The sequence below is a fragment of the Phlebotomus argentipes genome, unplaced genomic scaffold (genome assembly GCF_947086385.1).
Source record: "Phlebotomus argentipes unplaced genomic scaffold, Phlebotomus argentipes genome assembly contig_5, whole genome shotgun sequence".
NCBI classification, from domain to species: Eukaryota; Metazoa; Arthropoda; class Insecta; order Diptera; family Psychodidae; genus Phlebotomus; species Phlebotomus argentipes.
In genome coordinates this window covers 1039929-1055599 of record NW_026776165.1, presented here as the reverse complement: position 1 = coordinate 1055599, position 15671 = coordinate 1039929, and the positions used below count along the sequence as shown (strand labels likewise).

The window sequence follows — 15671 nt, the reverse complement described above, 5'->3', positions numbered from 1 at the left end:
TCAGTTGAGTCGTGCGCGCGGAATTCAAAATTCTGTGCCTTTACATACTTTTATATTATCTTTTATACCAGAACAGATAAATGTGTGAACCTACAAACTATCATCTTCATCAGCATTGCCTAACTTCCTTCGTTCACCATATCGCTTACTCTTCTGCAGCTTGTCCTTCATCTTCCTTAAGTGATATGCCACGATTCTGCTTTCCAATCCCATTAATTTGGTCGCAAACTTGATAATCTCCAGTTCCAAGAGATTCCTCTTCCCATAGAGTCCATCCGTGCTGAACTCCTCCAACAAGTCATCGTTCATCAGCTTCGACAGCCACTTATCGTCGCCAGCATTCAGTAGAGTTCTCATCTGCATTGTCACATACTGTCGATTGGCGGTATTCTTCATCATATCCTCAACAGCCTCCAAATCCTCAAAAGTGGTGATAGGAAAATTCATTTCTTCGCACTGGAAATTATTGGCCATCAAATCCATCGCATCTTGGAGATCCTGCAATTGCTTTGTGTGGTTCGCCAGCGTCTCTTTGATGTCCTTCAGCTCTCGCAGAACGCCCATTAAAAGCGCATTGGTGTCAGATTCCTCTGAATACTCCTCATCCGCGAACATGGTTGATTCTTTGGGCGGGAGAAAGAGATTACTTAATGACATACGCGTGATGGATTGCATACTAAAACAAATTTATCGTCAGCTGGGCAGCTCTCACTTTTGGTTTGTTCAGATTTATGCATGATTCTAACACAAAGAACAGAAATTTACTGGATTTTCTAATTCACTACTATCACTAGATTAACTCAAGAAATAAATTTTTTAAGAATTTGCTTATGTAGTCCCAGAATATCTTGAAAATCATAGATTGTTTACCTTTTCAACACCAAGAATTTCTACACGATTTCTGAGAGCTTAAACTCAATTTTTTATGTTGACAACCTCCAATCAGATACTTCTTATTCTCTTTTATGCGAAAAGCACGCGATAATAGTGGAAAAATGAGGGAAATTGCTGGAAATCGCGTAGTTTTCCCGAAAACAATAAACGCACGTCGCGCTGTCAAATTTTAGTACACTGTATGTTTGGCTGATTTAACCTCACAAGTGAAGAAAACGAAAACAAGAGGATTTGGACAGCCGCGCGATGGGCAACCAATTTGATTTGTTCAGTCTCAAGCAGAGGATTTTCCTCGTAAAGCACTTTTATCAAGAGCTCGGCAGTTATGCTCAGGTGAAGAGCAACTATGAGGACTTTTATGGCAACCGCAAAGGCATTCCTAGCCTGTCGACTGATATTTTAATAGAAGTGATTCAGTTGTTCGAAGAGACTGGAAGTGTTCTGAAAGTGTCCGGGACTGACTCGAGCAGCGGCTGCAATCAGGAGGTGAGATGAAGAATTTTCTAATTCCAAATTTATGCCAAAGACCAGAGGAATAACCACAGATTTCTGCCTGTTCAGATTGAGATTGTGTGCGTCAAGGCGGAAGAAGCGACACCGGAAAAAATCCTAGAAGAGATCGCAGACAAGGAGCAATCCAGATCTGACCGCAAGAGGAAAAGAACACATGAAGATCCGGAAGGGAGCGACTCAGGAAGCTGCAAAGATGCAAAGCAATGTGAAGACAGGGACAACTTGAAAGATCAGCCCATGAGGATCTTCAATGAGAACTTCGGCGTGACCAACATTCTGGGCACGTGCACCTTCTGTGGCCAGAAATATTTGAAATCGGAGCTCGAACGGCACGTGGCGACGCACGGCCGGAAGAAGAGGCACAGAGAACGGAAGCTCATCTGCGAGTTCTGCGGCAAGTTCTTCGCCAACCACTCGCGAATGGAGCAGCATCAGGTCATTCACAGCAGCGAGCGGTGCTTCCGGTGTGAAGTCGAGGGCTGCAACAAGGCGTTCAAGTGGCGCAATTCCTTCGAGAAGCACAAAATGCGCCACAAAGAAGAAGTCGTGAAGGATTTCAAGTGCGACCTTTGCGAAAAGGCCTTCACATACAGTTACATTCTCAGGGTGAGTTTGAGGAACCACGACGTTTCCCAAAGGCAGAGCCCCTTTAATTAAGTTAAAGAATGTATTTTGTGAAAATCCGATTTTTCTCTTTGAATTCTCTTCAGAAACACATAATCGACGTTCATGAATCGCCGCAGGCGTTCAAGTGCAAATGTTGTGACAGGACTTTTACGCGCAAAGAAACCTTCACGAATCACATGAAGACTCACGAAAGTGGAGCAAATCTTACGGAGGCTGAGAAGAACACGAAGGGACTGAAAACCTGTGAAATATGCGCAAAGGCGTGTTTGTTGATCCACTTTGAGAAGGTAAAAAAAAAACTAGCTTTCTTGTGTACTGTTGCTCTTTCTCACCTGTCTTTCGCTTGACACCACACAGCACATGATGTCTCACCGTGGTGAACGACCGCTAAAGTGTGAAATCTGTGGCAAGGGATTTATCTGGAAGTGCGGCCTGCGGAGGCACTTGTTGGCGCACAAGGGACTCGAGCCGAAGGCGAATTTGCCGGTATGCGAGATTTGTGGCAAGAAGATGTCCAAATACCAGTCACTGCAGAAGCACATGAGGATCCACGAGAGGCCGGAAATGCCGTTCAAGTGTCCGGTGACGGGCTGCGAGAAGTCCTATGCCAGCGAGAGATTTCTGAAGCGACATGTGGACAGACACGCGTCGAAGCGGCACAAGTGCGAGTTCTGCGATGTGGACTACAAAGATAACCAGCAGCTGAAGATCCACGTGAAGAGGGTGCACCTGAAGGAGGAGGCACCCTTCAAGTGTCAGCACTGCGATAAGGATTCATGGACGCTGCGAGTGCATCGGCAGCACATGAAGGCGCGCCACAATGTGAAAGTGCCATTTGTGAGAAAGAAGGAATGAATTTTTATCAGTCAGATTCTAGTTCGATGTCATTCAGTGCCTCGACTTTCACGCCATAGCGATTGACGCATTTGCGAATGACGGCAACGGAGGGCAGAGGATAGCGCTTCTTCGTCCTGAGATACTTGTAGCAACTCTTGCTCAGGAATCTCATCACGAAGGCTTCCTGTACCTCCTGTCGCCGCCACACAACGTGCGATTTGCGCCGCAGGAGCAAATCCAGCTCATTCTTGCTGAACGTCTCTCGCAGCGCTTCGTCCATGCTCTCCTTCTCAGCCCTGATCTTTCTCAGCTGCTCATTCGAGGCGCTCAAGATGGATATTTGCTTCCGGAGACTCAGTCTGTCTTTGTTCAATCGCTGCATTTCCGCTCTCAGCTCGGCAATCTCCTCGATTAACTGTGATTTGTCACTCTCCAGCGGATTGCGGGCAGTTTCCTGTGCCATCTCCACTTCCAGGTGTACATTTTCTGGCATGTTCTGCTCATCAGAACTTTCTGAATCACTTTCATCGCCAACTTCAGGCTTCATGTCGTGAGCAATCAGGATTTGCTCCATTTCATTGACACTCGCTTGCATTTCACACATCCCATCGTCATCTTCGGAATCATTAAGCAAATCCTCGACGATCTTCTTCATCTCAAAGCGCCGCCTCAAGATGCTTCGCTTCGCCGGCACATTTTCCAAAATACTCGGTACGACTGCGGGAAGATAGAAAAAGACTTCCTCAGTATCCTGTCAGCTTCAAGTCATGCTCCACAACTCACCGCCCGACTTCAGCTTAGCTCTGGCATTTGGATAGTACTTCCTGTAGGCTTCGCTGGTCAGATAATCCTTTTCGCGGAAGTGCTTCGAACAAACGGAAGGCAAAACTTTGCACGATGCTGAATTGCAGAACTTTCGCCACTTTTCCTTGACATGCTCGGGTTCGGTTTTCCTCAACTTGTGGAAATAAACATCCGCACTTCCTCCTAATTCTGATTTGCAGCCTCTCACGTGGCATTTTACGGTATTTGTAGCCATCGAAGGCAATTTTCTTCTCCTTTTTCACCTGAGAAAAAATTGTAAACAAAAACAAAGTGCTGTCAAAAGTGACAAAGCGCAACAATTTTTTCCGGGTCTTTTTCCGTCTCGCAATGGAAGGCGAACGTGAATTGCGTGTTCTTCTTGTTGATATCAATAAATACGGTGATCATGCTGTGCCAAAACCACAAAGGAGACAAAGGCAGTTAAAACAGAAGCGAAAGAATAAGTGAGTGTAGGAAAATAATATGAATAAAAACAAAGAAAGATGAATTCTTTAACATTTTGCGTAATGAGATCATAAATTTCTTCTTCATTGATTTCACAGTGTTTTGGAAGGCGAAAAACTGGAAAGCGTGAAGGAAGAGGAATTCATTTTGCCAGATTGTGGCGAAGACGAGAAAATCAACAGACGACATTGGCTTCAAAGCATTAAAGAATCACCCATAAAGTAATTTCTCCGCCTTTCAATATGCTATTTTCTCCACCTTCAACCTGAATTTTCCACCCTTCCAGAGCAAAGATCCCAATCGAGAAGAAGCAACGCACTTACAAGTGTACGCAATGCAGTCGAAGCTACGTGCAAAGTTGCCACTTGAGACGCCACATGAAGTCACATGAAGACGGATGGAAGAAGTTCAGGTGTAAAATGTGCAAGAAAACCTACGCCAGGAGTGACGATCTCGTGACACACTTGCGGATGCACAGGAACGGAGGAGTGAAACCGTTTCGGTGTGTGATTTGCAGCAAAGGCTTCACGCGCAAGGAGAATCTTAACACGCATTTGCAGTTTCACGCCGGTAAGAGATTCGAGTGCGGCAAGTGTCTGCACTTGTTCTCCAGCAAGATGAATCGCGATGTCCACATGAAGACGCACGATCCGAATCACAGGCGCCAGAGACCGCTGCAGTGCGCCTTGTGCGACAAGACCAGCAAGACGCGCCGCGGAATGATGTTTCACATGGTTGTGCACACGAAAGGAGGCGCCAAAGCGAAGGACAAGCGGATGACGAGAGCGAAAACAAGGGCCTCAAAGACGAAAAGGAAGGTGAAAACCAAGATAGAAACAGAGATTGAGACGGAAATTGAGACGAAGGTGAAGATAAAGATTAAAGAAGAAGAATGATTCGCAAAATCTGAGCGTAGTTTTCTCTTCTTTTCACTTGATCAGCTTTATCATAAAAGGGCAGAAGAAGAAATTAGTGAGGTTGGAAGGTTTTCACATTTGTCTAACGAACCATACGAATGTGAAAGAGGAGAAAGACTGGCAGAATGTAAGTTAAATAGTTGTGACTATTTTTGTCTTCTTTGTACACCTATTTTCATGCCTTCCACTGTACAATTTTTCACTGAATCCAGATAAAGTAAACAAGAGGCTTGAATTAAAACAATTTTGTGCGCAGAATTCAATGACTTATAATTTATTTACTCATGATTTACATTATGTTTCAAAAGTTGTTTTTCTTGCAATATTCACTACTAAAATCAATGCAGTGTCAAGAAAATTACACTAAAATCTCTATTATTTACTTGCAATAATTCTCCATTTAAATTGTAATCGGAAATTCCTTAATCTCTCTCTCTTTTCCTTCTCTAACAGTTACAAGCGTGCAACACATGTTAATTCCATTTAAATTCTCTCTCTGCTTAACCTGTCCTTACAAATATAAGTATTCATAGAAACTAGAATTAAGTATCATTTGCCACCTTTTCCTCACCAATTGAAGTCTCTGCGGGCTTCAGGAATCCTTCGTCCTTTGTTCGAACACGGGAGCGCTTTAGAAGCGCGGCAGCTGGCGCAGCCGGCGGGAGAGGGGCGCAAACAGTACTGTGGATGTGGAGGAATTGTCCAAGGGCCCTTATTGGTCCTTGGGTGGCACGGAGCGACTAGAGGCCTCGGCGCAGCCACACGGTGGCCGCCGCGGCTTCCTCTTGTGGCTCCTGCGGGCTGAATATTATAGCGAGACCATCTCGGCGAAGGACTTGAGGTACGCTTCGTGGAGCTTCTTCACAAACTCCGGGTCGTTCTTCAGCAGATACATCATCGCCTGCGACAGTTGGTTTTGCGTCAGCGGCTCCGGCTTCACGTCCTGTGGCGCCTCGCCGGGCGGTGACGCCGCGCCGGCCTTCCGGAACATTGTAGGCGGCATGAGGGCAGGTTTGCCGATGTCCACGCGCTTCAGCAACTGATACAACTCCGTCTCGCCTTCTGTGGGTGGCGGCGGGGAGCCGCTCTGGCGTAGGGCGCTCGTAAGGCCGTTCTCTGAGCGCTGAGGCGATGCTGGCCGCGCATTCGCCTCATGGGGCGTTACAGCGCGCTGCTGCTTCTCAATGTGCTCCACTGAGTGCGCGGGATTGGACATAAGGCGCTGCAGGAGCGGCGGCTCCTTGGCGGCGGTAGGCTTCGCGGCGGCCGCGAAGAAGTTCATCACACTCTGTGGCGTGGCCTCTTGGCCGCCGGCGCCCTTGTGTTGGTTTACCTTGTTGAAATCGTCCTGCGCCTTGCTCAACATAGAAAAGATGTTAACCGGCTTGGATTTGTCACCGGCAGACGCCTCCATGGCTTTCTGCTTCTTCTGGCACTCCTTCACGTATCCACTTATTAGATCCGCCACGCGCTTCAACTCGTCCTTGTTGTAGAACCAAAAGCCCCGAATGCGCGACCGTTCGTTGCGATATAGGAGAAATGGGGGCTGTGTTTGGATTTCCAAGTCAGCAGTGATCGGCTCCACAAGGGAATTGGTGTTCAATCTATTGTTGATAAAAATACTGTGAAATGGTTCCGCATTCCGTCTATACACGAAGAAAGCACCTTCCACGTCTGTCTTTTCCCACTCGTTTTCCTCGTAATTGAACGTGTAAAATGCTACGTGAGCCGATGTCTCAATAATGTTCTTCGCGTACGGATCAGCCCTTTTCACAGCTGCCAAATTCATACGCAATTCATCCGCCATTATAACTAAAAACGTCCTTTTCAGGGTAAATTCGCCTCTACACACCACTCGCCACTGACATTTCGTATTCTGGACTGTCAAACAGCGCCGCCATTGTCAGCGTCTGCAGCAATCTTCGCACCACAGCCGACGATTTCCCCTCTTTTTCGCCCCATAACGATTTTGTCCGCTATGGATCGCATTCGAGGAACTGCTCGCGGTTTCACATGGGAAATACCGTCAAAACGGCAATAAATATAGATCTGGAAGAACATAAATTAGCGGAAGTTGTAGATTATATTTCTTCATGAAAAGGGCGAAAAATTAAGATTAGAATCTCATCAGTTGAATTCCTTTCGTCAGAAAATCCCTCGACAGTCCGTGACTCAATATTTGTATGTTTTTAGTAGACTTTATTATATTGAAACGATATTGAGAGCATTGAAGCAAGTATTGAAGTAAGTCTTATGTCTTCAAACAGTGCAAGTATGAATGAAAATGAACACTGCTTATTCGCTCAATTTAGTATTGGCACTCAAGAGTCGCATTTCTCCTCGGAAAATTCCTTCACTGATTAATCTCTTAAGGAAGATTCTTTGTTCGAAGTCCAGAACTCGCATTTGCATTCCAACATATCGTCCAAATGCTTCACACTCGTCCATTGTCTTCGCGGTGTCATCAAAGACATCAGAACTGATGTCGTCAGATAACTTCCTCTTCCTCGCTTGCTCCTTCTTCACTACCTCACTGTTGCAATTCTCTGGAAAGTCTTCTGTATCTCCTTCTGCGTTTTCAAGCGAATCGTCAATCTTTGAAGTTGCATCTTCTGCATCTCGAATCTGCAATTAATACTTATGTTTTCATACGAATTTCAAATGAGATTCAGAATGCCAGAATAATTCACCGGACTCATCGTGACGAATGAGATTCTCCCGCCTTTTGGAGAAATCTTCCTGTCGGCATTGGCCAGAAACATGAGACTGTGAAAGTGCGGACTTCTGGGAGCGTAATGAGTTGTCTCGTCATCCGAGGCCAGAAGCATTCGCATCTTCTTGTACTCCGCCTTGAAATTCGTTCTCAGTGAGTTGATCTTCTTCGAAACGGTGTCCTTATTGGCATCCGGATGTGTTTTCTGTAGAATCAGTTTCAACTTCTGCAAAGCCTGTATTTTAGTCATTTTATCATTGTAGCACGGATTTCTAGGATTCCACAGACACTCGTGCCTCTTATAACACGCAATAAATTCCGCTGTTACGCTCTGCATTTGATCAATTTCAACTTTAAAATCCGTTCAAAACACGTCAATTTGGACATGAAAAATTTTTTCAATAATCTTTTCCAATTCCCCTCATGTCAAAATGCTGCGCTGACTTAAGAATCATTGACGACAGTCCTGCGGAAATCTGAAGAAATTCTTCTTCACAAAATCCAAAGATAAAAACAATTGTTTTTTTTTTACAATAATGATATAATTACCACTTATATTTTATAAAGTATAATAGTCAATGATGAGAAACTATAAATTTATCTTAATTATGAGATTCTCTACTACTTAAAAATAATTAAAGTACAACTAATCGTTTTATCCTAAGTCTTTCAACTGCTAGTTTTTTTGTTATCAAATTGTTCTAGCTCTTTTTTGATCCTCTGTTCCTAATGTTTCTGTGTTTTTATTTTACAAACATAAATACTTCTCTCTTTTGTAACATTTTGTCTATTCAATCATGCGATTCTTCTCACATATGACGCGCTATTTCTAACTATCATTCTCTCTTCACTTACACTTTCTAGTGGCTTAGGAATATATTGTACACTTTCGCCGTTTGAATGATGGTTTGTGTTTTTTTTTTTGTACAATATTTTAGAGCTGCCCAAATGAAAATCGCCCCGCAAAAGACGTGAATTGCATTTGGTGCAGGCTGTCCGAATGCTAGTTACTGTTCTCACACACATCGAGTCCATCATCGCCCAAGATCATCATCTTCTCGTCTGAACTGTCGTTGCTGTCCGAAGAGGCTGATTGTGTGGACGCCACAGCTTCCTGCAATAACAGACACAAAAGCACCCAAAATAAGTCATTTTCTCCATCCATTCACATGCATGTAGGTGAAAAAGAGATCTAAGGAACTACAATCAAACAGTAAGTCGCGCAAGAATAACGAAAAAACACACAAGAAAGCAAAACATAGTAAATCTCTTCTTTACGTCAAAGACTTTGGTCGCAGTCGGCGGCAAGGGTGAGGATGAGTGGCCAGAAGTCGTCCACATGTTTCCTCCGTCCTCCTCTGCGGCATTCTCCTCGTCTGATCGCGGAATCATCAATGTCATAATCACCTCACTCTTCTCCGGCTCGTCGCCGTCCGCCTTGGACTCGTCGAACTCCTCCTGATGCTCCTTCAGGTAAATCTCCTGCGGCATCGCGGACACGTCCTTCATTCCATTGAAGGGCTTCAGTTCGTCGTTTTCGTCAAACAGACCCATCTTCAAATGATATGTTCCACAAAATAAGAGGAAATAAAACGAAAATTAAAAAGACAGAAAACATAAAATAAACCATAATGAAAGAAAACTTAAAAAGAGGCGCAAATAATATGCATTTAGAATTAAATAAGTGAAAATTAATACGAAAAATATTCAATTAACTTCAGATTTTCGAGTCGTTTTTTCTCTCTGTCAGTGTATCAATTTCACAACTTAATACTAAAAATACTTAAAAATTTATCCATCTAATACCCTGTAAAAGTGCGTAAAGACTCTGGCTAATACTCACGCTGTGCCGCGCCTTGATGTGCGTCCTGATGTGCTTGGACAGGTGATCACTGCGCATAAACTTCTTGTTGCATTCTGTGCACTCGAAGCGTTTCTCACCCGTGTGCGTTCGTCTGTGGCGTTGCAGCTCATCGGAACGCGTGAAGCGCTTGCTGCAGTGGAGCCAAGAGCACACGAAGGGGCGCTCGCCAGTGTGCCATCGGAGATGCGCTCGCAGATGTGACGTCTTGCCGTACACCTTGTTGCAGCCGGGAATGTGGCAGATGTGCTGCTTCTTCCTGTCCGCATGACGTTCACCTTCGGTGCAGTTGGGGCACGTGCACGCCACGCGGCGCACGCGCGGCTTGGGCACCTCCGTGCCCTCCATCACCTTGATGTTGACGCTTACGGGGGCGCTGTTGATGCTCGTGGTACTCGCCGCGCCCGCCGTCGCCGATACCAGCGTGCCCACGTTTCCCGGACTCTGCTGAATCTCCGTCAACTGCTGCGCCACCGGCGCAATACCCGCGTGCGTCGTTACCGGCGCATTGGAGATCAGCCACTTCACGTCGCCCCCACCGCCGCCGCCGGCCGCGCTCTGCTGCGCATCCAGCTTGATCTGCGGCTGCTCGAGCTTCAGCTGCTGCTCCAGCTTCAGCTGCGGTGCCAAGGCGAAGGTTTGCGGATGAGAAGTCGGCGTAGCCTGCATTGGTGTCAACACATTGGCATTGCCATTGTTGAGAGCACTCGCCGGAATCACCTGCAAAGACGCCAGAAAGTGCGCATTAGACGATGCGAACGGGGAATAGGTTGGGGAACTTAGCCTAGCCCACGGCACGAGTTGTCAGTGTGTACCTGCACATTTCCAATGCCAGGGATATGCTGCACAGGATAATTGGGCAGCTGGATAATTCCACCATTCTGACGCACCTGCTGCATAGGCTGAGTGGGTATTACCGTGATCTGCTGCTGCTGTCCCTGCGGATTCGTTATGGTGATCTGCTGCTGTCCCAACGACGCATCGTGACCACTCACGCTCTGAAAATACGAAGTATTTTATCAATTACATCTCTTTGGAAGACAAGAAGTTTGATCGCCTTGATCAAGAGCAGATCTGAGAGATTGCATCAATTAAAGTTAAATAAAAATGCCTTGATCGCCTTGATAGCGAATGTGATTGAATTGAAGTGATTGAAAAGTATGAGAATATAGTGTAAAACACCCTCAATTTACATAGATGAAAAGAATTTCTGAGGCTTTTTCTACTAAAATTAAGAGAATTTGTCAATTTTACCCCACTATCGCTCACCTGAACGCCCGAAGTTGGCACAGATGGCACCTGAGAATTGGACACGGCGGCGATGTTGGGCGTAGCTTGTTGCACGATCACATTCTGCGGCGGGGCGCCGGCCTGACTGGTCTGCAGCCCTGACAGCGGATTCATGGGCGCTGCCAAGTGAATCTGCTGAATCTGCCCATTTGGCGTGATGATATTCGCCACTTGCGTCAACTGCGGAATGATCTGCATTTGCGGCTGCACGAGTCCAGGCATCGACGTGACGAACGACTGAACGGGCACATGCACTGTCTGATAAACCGTCTGTCCATTTGCCGTGGATATTGGCACCTGAACCGGGATGGTTTGCGTCATGGTGGGAAATTGTACGACCTGCGGAAGTCCTCCGGCCGGTCGAACCTGAACATTTTGACCTGCAAGCAAGGCGAGATGCGAGAATTCGTTATGCAGTCACTCTTAGATGTGTATATGATCCGTTCAAGGGGGAGATAAAGTGGTTAAAAATCTGAAAAGCGCATCAAAAATGCATTTTCCAACAATATCTCCCCTTTGGTCCCATTTCTATATATGCATTAAATACAATTTTCTTTGCACAGAGTGTGACACATGCAATGATCCCCGAAAGCCCAGATCCCACAATGCATTAGTGAATATCAACACGATGCATGAAAAATGGCCTCGCAATCATCAACCACTCTGCCGCCGTACCTTGCATCAGCCCGCCAGCCGTAGCAGCAGACGTGGGGATTTGAATGTTAGTGCCTGGTATGGTAATTATTGTTTGCTGCTGCTGCTGTTGCTGCTGCGCCTGGGACGTTGTCGCTGACTGTTGCGTCTGGCCCTGAGCCTGCTGCCTCGCACTGTTCTGCTGCTGCGCCTGAGCTTGCTGGCTCTGCTGACTCTGCTGCTGGGCAGACTGCTGCTGTTGCTGCTGCTGTGGCTGTTGACCACCCAATTGCTGCTGTTGCTGCTGACTCGTGGCGCCGGCACTATTTGCCGCTGTGTGATTCCCTAATGGTATTGTTATATTTGTTCCCGGAATTGTTAGTGTAGCTTGTCCACCAGCTGCATGAAAATAAATCCCAGAGTGAGCGAAAAAGAGTGTAGCACATCTCACAGTCATACCAATCACACATCAAATGTGATCAAGCACAAAAGACAAACATTAGCAACAAATATTGCGCAATTTTTCTTCCATGATTGGTAATGTCACAGATTAAATCAGTAAAGCTTGAACAAAGTGAGTTATGTACACGTGATAATGGAACGCCCCCTTATGTACAGGATATTAAGGTAAAAACATATTGTCACCCAGGTTTAAGTCTTTTTTTTTCAGGATTCTTACCGGAAGGAAGTTGCATCGGTTGAGACATGTTCTGCAGTATATTTGTGGGCAGAACATTGGTTGTTGGTGCCCGAATAATTTGACCTGAAGGCGTGAGAAGAGCCTGTTGACCATTTATCTGGACTGCTTGAGCACCGCCAAATTGCGAATTTGCCATATTGGGTATAAACAGAGCCTCCTGACCGTCAACAGTAAGAGTCTGCATTGGCTGCACCACTTGGAACATTCCATTCGAGGGATTCTGCACCAGTTGACCACCCTGTTTTTGGAAATTCAATTAAGTGATCAGATCGGAAGACTGGAAGGCTTGCGCATTTGTCCAGCAACGCGTAGAAATGTTAACATAAAGAGAGATTGTCACAGTGTATATTGAATTACTGAAAAAAAAAATCCAGGAAAAATCTAACTTAAAAAGTATGAATTCAAGAACCAGAGAATAGAAATTTGTTTCAGACTGGTTTCAAACATTCTTTCATCTGACTTAACTTTAAAACACCAAAACTCGAAATGAAAAGATTCTAGAAAGCAAGGAACGAACGCGGGATTCGAAACCTCTTCACAGTCCATGTAGGGTAATTTGACTTACTTGGATAAACTGCTGTGGCAATCCTTGTAGATTTATCACTTGCGGCTGAACCTGCGGCGATGTCACGAAGGTCTTGATAGGCGTTCCAGACGTTGTCGTTGCCGCGCTGCCGTCAGCCGAAGACATCGCCTGCACTTGCTGCGGAAGGTAGTTCTGCAGTTGCTGCAGCGTTATCACCTGTGGCTGCTGCTGTCCAGACTGACTCTGTACCTGCACGTGCGGCTGATTCTGCGCATGCTGCTGCACCTGGGCCACTTGTGCGGCCTGCGCCTGCTGCGCTTGCGACTGAACTGAGGATTGTGGCTGTGACGCCGCCATTATAGCCGCATTCAAGTCATTCCCCTGCAGAAAAATTGGGGCATTGTTAGATGACATCAGGATTGGGACAAAAAAAATTTATAGACAAGTAAAAATACATTCAACGAGAAACTAAACCATATTTTCTAGAAAATTCCACCAACATATACATTAAAAAAGTTTGTGTGAAAGAGAAATAAATGAGGAATTTGTGTGTTCGGTATAAGAATCGCAAAAAGAATATATATAATACAAAAGGTGTGGATTTTGTCGGGAAAGAGAACATTGAGTTCGGCCACGGACCTGTAGTCCTTGCGCCTGAAGTTGCGCCACAACTGAAGCACTGACGACTCTCACCTCTTGTCCAGTTGGCAATTGAGCCTCAACAGTCTCAACTTTATCAATTTTAGGTTTCTCATCTATTTGGTACCACTGGAATTAAAAAGACTTCAACGATAAATACCAAAAGCCGAAGAGACATTGTGAGCATCAGGGCGTTTTTCCATCCCCCAGGAAAAGTAGGATGTGCCCTTCGAATTCACCCTTTATATGCATTGATTAAAAAGAAAATCCTCTCTTTCTCTCTCACTCACTCCCTCTTTGCCTCGGAATCTCAATGACGAGGCGCGATCCACCCCTTTTTCTCCCAATAAGATGGCACGCAATCGAAGGAAGGCGCGCTCGAGAGTTTCATCGCGATATGCATAATCCGGCGGGTAATTAGGAAGGAAAAAACTGCCCCCGGCCGCGCGGCGCTCTGCAACTGGCAAAGGGTGTGTTTGAGGGTGAGAGAGTGGCATCTAAACCCGACCCACTGTGGGGAAAAGCCACGTGGCACAGCTTCGGCCCGCCAATTTGTTTCTATCTCACTCAGCCACGTTCCCACCCTCTCCACCCACTCCGCGCCCATCGCCAGGACCATTCGACTGTGATTGTGAATAGGCATTTCTACAGTGATTGACCTATACACAAATGCTAGGACACTAATGCTTTCTTGCTTCGCCTGCAAGCCTCTTAAGTGAAAAGATTGCAAGTGTTCTGAATCCAAACTGTAGGACACCTCATACAAAAACATGCTGGAAAAAAATCCAAGAGTTCCTACTTGAAATATAGGTTTTCACCTCAGAGTCAAAGTTGTTATTGGCTCTCTGGTGATATTCCTGGTTCTCCTGTTGAATCACCGGTCCGCCCCCATCCCCCCTAACCGCGTGACAGCTACGCCACTGAGTAGGCGGACCATTTATACAAATCAAACATCACAGCATGGATTGATGACGTCGGAAGGTATTTAGATCGGCCCTAACAAAATTTTGTGGCACAAGAAAAAATGCAATGTTGATCATATGACTGGCGAAGCACTAGAAAATATTCCACACAATTTCTTTCTCTTCGTCGCTTCGCATGTATTGTGAGCGCGCCTTCGCCATGTGCGCCAGAGCGAGATGGACACAGTCAGCCTTGCGAGCGCACAACATAGTGTGCACCAAAGTGAGAAGACAATACAGCCGCTGTAATTGTATGGTTAGGGCAACAAAAAAAAATTCCAGGGATAAAGTTCTACACATTCTTGAAATAAAGGGAAAATTTGCATAGGTCTAATTATGCAGAGAAGTATTGGACGCCTTGCTGTAGCATAAGCCTAGGTCCTTCGGACGAAAGGTAATTTTGATAGTCACAAAGTGGTATGCAATTTGTCAGCGAATGACGAAAATATCCATCGAACGCTGCCAGCGACGGTGTCGGAGCCAAAATATTGTAATCATGGGAAGTGCTATTTAGGGGAGGATTTTGTGAAAATGTGATAATAGAGCACGCTTGACTGTGAGGAGTCAGTCCAACTGAATATAATTTCCAATACGGGAACCGAGCGCCACGGAACTAGTTGGATGGTGGAGAGCCCCCGCCCATGAGCAATTCGGAACACCCACAAAGAGTGTGGCCTTTTCTTCACCAAAACGTGAAAATTCCGTACACAATTGCACCCCACAGTCAAATCACTTACCATCACCGACTCGGACGTCTCGTCCATCTCCAATTCCTGCTTCACATTCACAGTTTCCATTGTTTTTCAGGGATTTTTCACTAATTTTCACTTAATACAGCAATCATTGTCGTATCACTTCACGCTACACCATAAAATAAAGCGAGAATCTAGCGTTTTGGTGCTGTTGAACGATATTCGGGCGGTGTCGCTTCGTGTCGCCATTGATCGGGCTGTGAGGCTACGCGATGAGATTTCCCACAAATATTGCAAGCTTCTGGCAAATTAGTACCATTTTGAACACTTTGACCTCATGATATGCCATCAATGTGGTCAATTCCAACCCATTTTTTGACCTTTCACCCACACTCAGTGACAAAACCATCGAGAGAATCGCGAGAAGAGATAGGTCTACTTGCGAAGCATGCTATGCTGTCACGAATTGTCGTTCCACGTCGTCTGGGCTGGCCTCGGCTCTCAGTGTGTGTCTACGAAGTGGTATTGAATTTACTTTGGCACACCACGCTTCCTTCTCCCTCTCGCCAGTGGCGCAGGCCGTCTCGCTGTCTCAACA

At 45.8% G+C, this 15671-nt stretch overlaps 6 protein-coding genes across 10 annotated transcripts; 1 reads left to right on the top strand and 5 right to left on the bottom strand.

Moving 5' to 3' along the window:
• Positions 1–39: 39 nt before the first annotated feature.
• LOC132256344 (uncharacterized) lies at positions 40–1071 on the bottom strand. The gene is made up of 2 exons (XM_059752696.1): positions 871–1071; positions 40–623 (listed from the first exon to the last, which is right to left on the bottom strand). The coding sequence occupies exon 2, from the start codon at positions 613–615 to the stop codon at positions 91–93; it is 525 nt and encodes a 174-aa protein (XP_059608679.1). The 5' UTR covers positions 616–623; positions 871–1071; the 3' UTR covers positions 40–90.
• A 31-nt stretch (positions 1072–1102) lies between these two features.
• LOC132265842 (zinc finger protein 571-like) lies at positions 1103–5054 on the top strand. The gene is made up of 8 exons (XM_059766624.1): positions 1103–1380; positions 1456–2013; positions 2118–2321; positions 2392–2887; positions 2949–3269; positions 3944–4139; positions 4239–4361; positions 4427–5054. Exons 1-8 carry the CDS (start codon positions 1141–1143, stop codon positions 5034–5036), a joined length of 2748 nt encoding a protein of 915 aa, XP_059622607.1. The 5' UTR covers positions 1103–1140; the 3' UTR covers positions 5037–5054.
• On the bottom strand, positions 2869–4017 carry LOC132256343 (uncharacterized). Its single transcript, XM_059752695.1, has 2 exons — positions 3655–4017; positions 2869–3588 (listed from the first exon to the last, which is right to left on the bottom strand). The coding sequence occupies exons 1-2, from the start codon at positions 3908–3910 to the stop codon at positions 2897–2899; spliced, it is 948 nt and encodes a 315-aa protein (XP_059608678.1). The 5' UTR covers positions 3911–4017; the 3' UTR covers positions 2869–2896.
• Positions 5055–5150: 96 nt separating the features above from the next.
• LOC132256342 (mRNA-decapping enzyme 1A) lies at positions 5151–6935 on the bottom strand. Its single transcript, XM_059752694.1, has one exon. It carries the CDS (start codon positions 6862–6864, stop codon positions 5866–5868), a length of 999 nt encoding a protein of 332 aa, XP_059608677.1. The 5' UTR covers positions 6865–6935; the 3' UTR covers positions 5151–5865.
• Positions 6936–7352: 417 nt separating this feature from the next.
• On the bottom strand, positions 7353–8102 carry LOC132265840 (uncharacterized). The gene is made up of 2 exons (XM_059766621.1): positions 7748–8102; positions 7353–7682 (listed from the first exon to the last, which is right to left on the bottom strand). The coding sequence occupies exons 1-2, from the start codon at positions 8018–8020 to the stop codon at positions 7353–7355; spliced, it is 603 nt and encodes a 200-aa protein (XP_059622604.1). The 5' UTR covers positions 8021–8102.
• A 427-nt stretch (positions 8103–8529) lies between these two features.
• Positions 8530–15329, bottom strand: LOC132255711 (transcription factor Sp4-like). Of its 5 annotated transcripts, none has more exons than XM_059751834.1 (10): positions 15119–15329; positions 13420–13548; positions 12820–13161; positions 12234–12492; positions 11597–11953; positions 10901–11301; positions 10447–10629; positions 9614–10351; positions 9049–9324; positions 8530–8884 (listed from the first exon to the last, which is right to left on the bottom strand). In XM_059751834.1, the coding sequence occupies exons 1-10, from the start codon at positions 15176–15178 to the stop codon at positions 8774–8776; spliced, it is 2856 nt and encodes a 951-aa protein (XP_059607817.1). In that variant the 5' UTR covers positions 15179–15329; the 3' UTR covers positions 8530–8773. The 5 variants fall into 5 exon arrangements, with proteins under 5 accessions (XP_059607817.1, XP_059607819.1, XP_059607820.1 ...); XM_059751836.1 differs by having other exon boundaries at positions 9178–9324; XM_059751837.1 differs by lacking the exon at positions 9049–9324.
• Between the last annotated feature and the right edge of the window lie 342 nt (positions 15330–15671).

Bases quoted from the DNA above. Each gene is read 5' to 3' on its own strand.
- LOC132256342 (XM_059752694.1), bottom strand. From the start codon at position 6,864: ATGGCGGATGAATTGCGTATGAATTTGGCAGCTGTGAAAAGGGCTGAT.
- LOC132265842 (XM_059766624.1), top strand. From the start codon at position 1,141: ATGGGCAACCAATTTGATTTGTTCAGTCTCAAGCAGAGGATTTTCCTC. The intron at 2,322-2,391 runs GTAAAAAAAAAA...GACACCACACAG, and splicing joins TGTTGATCCACTTTGAGAAG to CACATGATGTCTCACCGTGG. The intron at 3,270-3,943 runs GCAATCTCCTCG...TTTTCACCTGAG, and splicing joins GCATTTCCGCTCTCAGCTCG to AAAAAATTGTAAACAAAAAC.
- LOC132256344 (XM_059752696.1), bottom strand. From the start codon at position 615: ATGTTCGCGGATGAGGAGTATTCAGAGGAATCTGACACCAATGCGCTT.
- LOC132255711 (XM_059751834.1), bottom strand. From the start codon at position 15,178: ATGGAAACTGTGAATGTGAAGCAGGAATTGGAGATGGACGAGACGTCC. The intron at 13,549-15,118 runs GTAAGTGATTTG...TTTTAATTCCAG, and splicing joins AGACGTCCGAGTCGGTGATG to TGGTACCAAATAGATGAGAA. The intron at 13,162-13,419 runs GTCCGTGGCCGA...ATTTTTCTGCAG, and splicing joins TTCAGGCGCAAGGACTACAG to GGGAATGACTTGAATGCGGC.
- LOC132256343 (XM_059752695.1), bottom strand. From the start codon at position 3,910: ATGGCTACAAATACCGTAAAATGCCACGTGAGAGGCTGCAAATCAGAA. The intron at 3,589-3,654 runs GTGAGTTGTGGA...ATCTTCCCGCAG, and splicing joins AGCTAAGCTGAAGTCGGGCG to TCGTACCGAGTATTTTGGAA.
- LOC132265840 (XM_059766621.1), bottom strand. From the start codon at position 8,020: ATGACTAAAATACAGGCTTTGCAGAAGTTGAAACTGATTCTACAGAAA. The intron at 7,683-7,747 runs GTGAATTATTCT...TATTAATTGCAG, and splicing joins CATTCGTCACGATGAGTCCG to ATTCGAGATGCAGAAGATGC.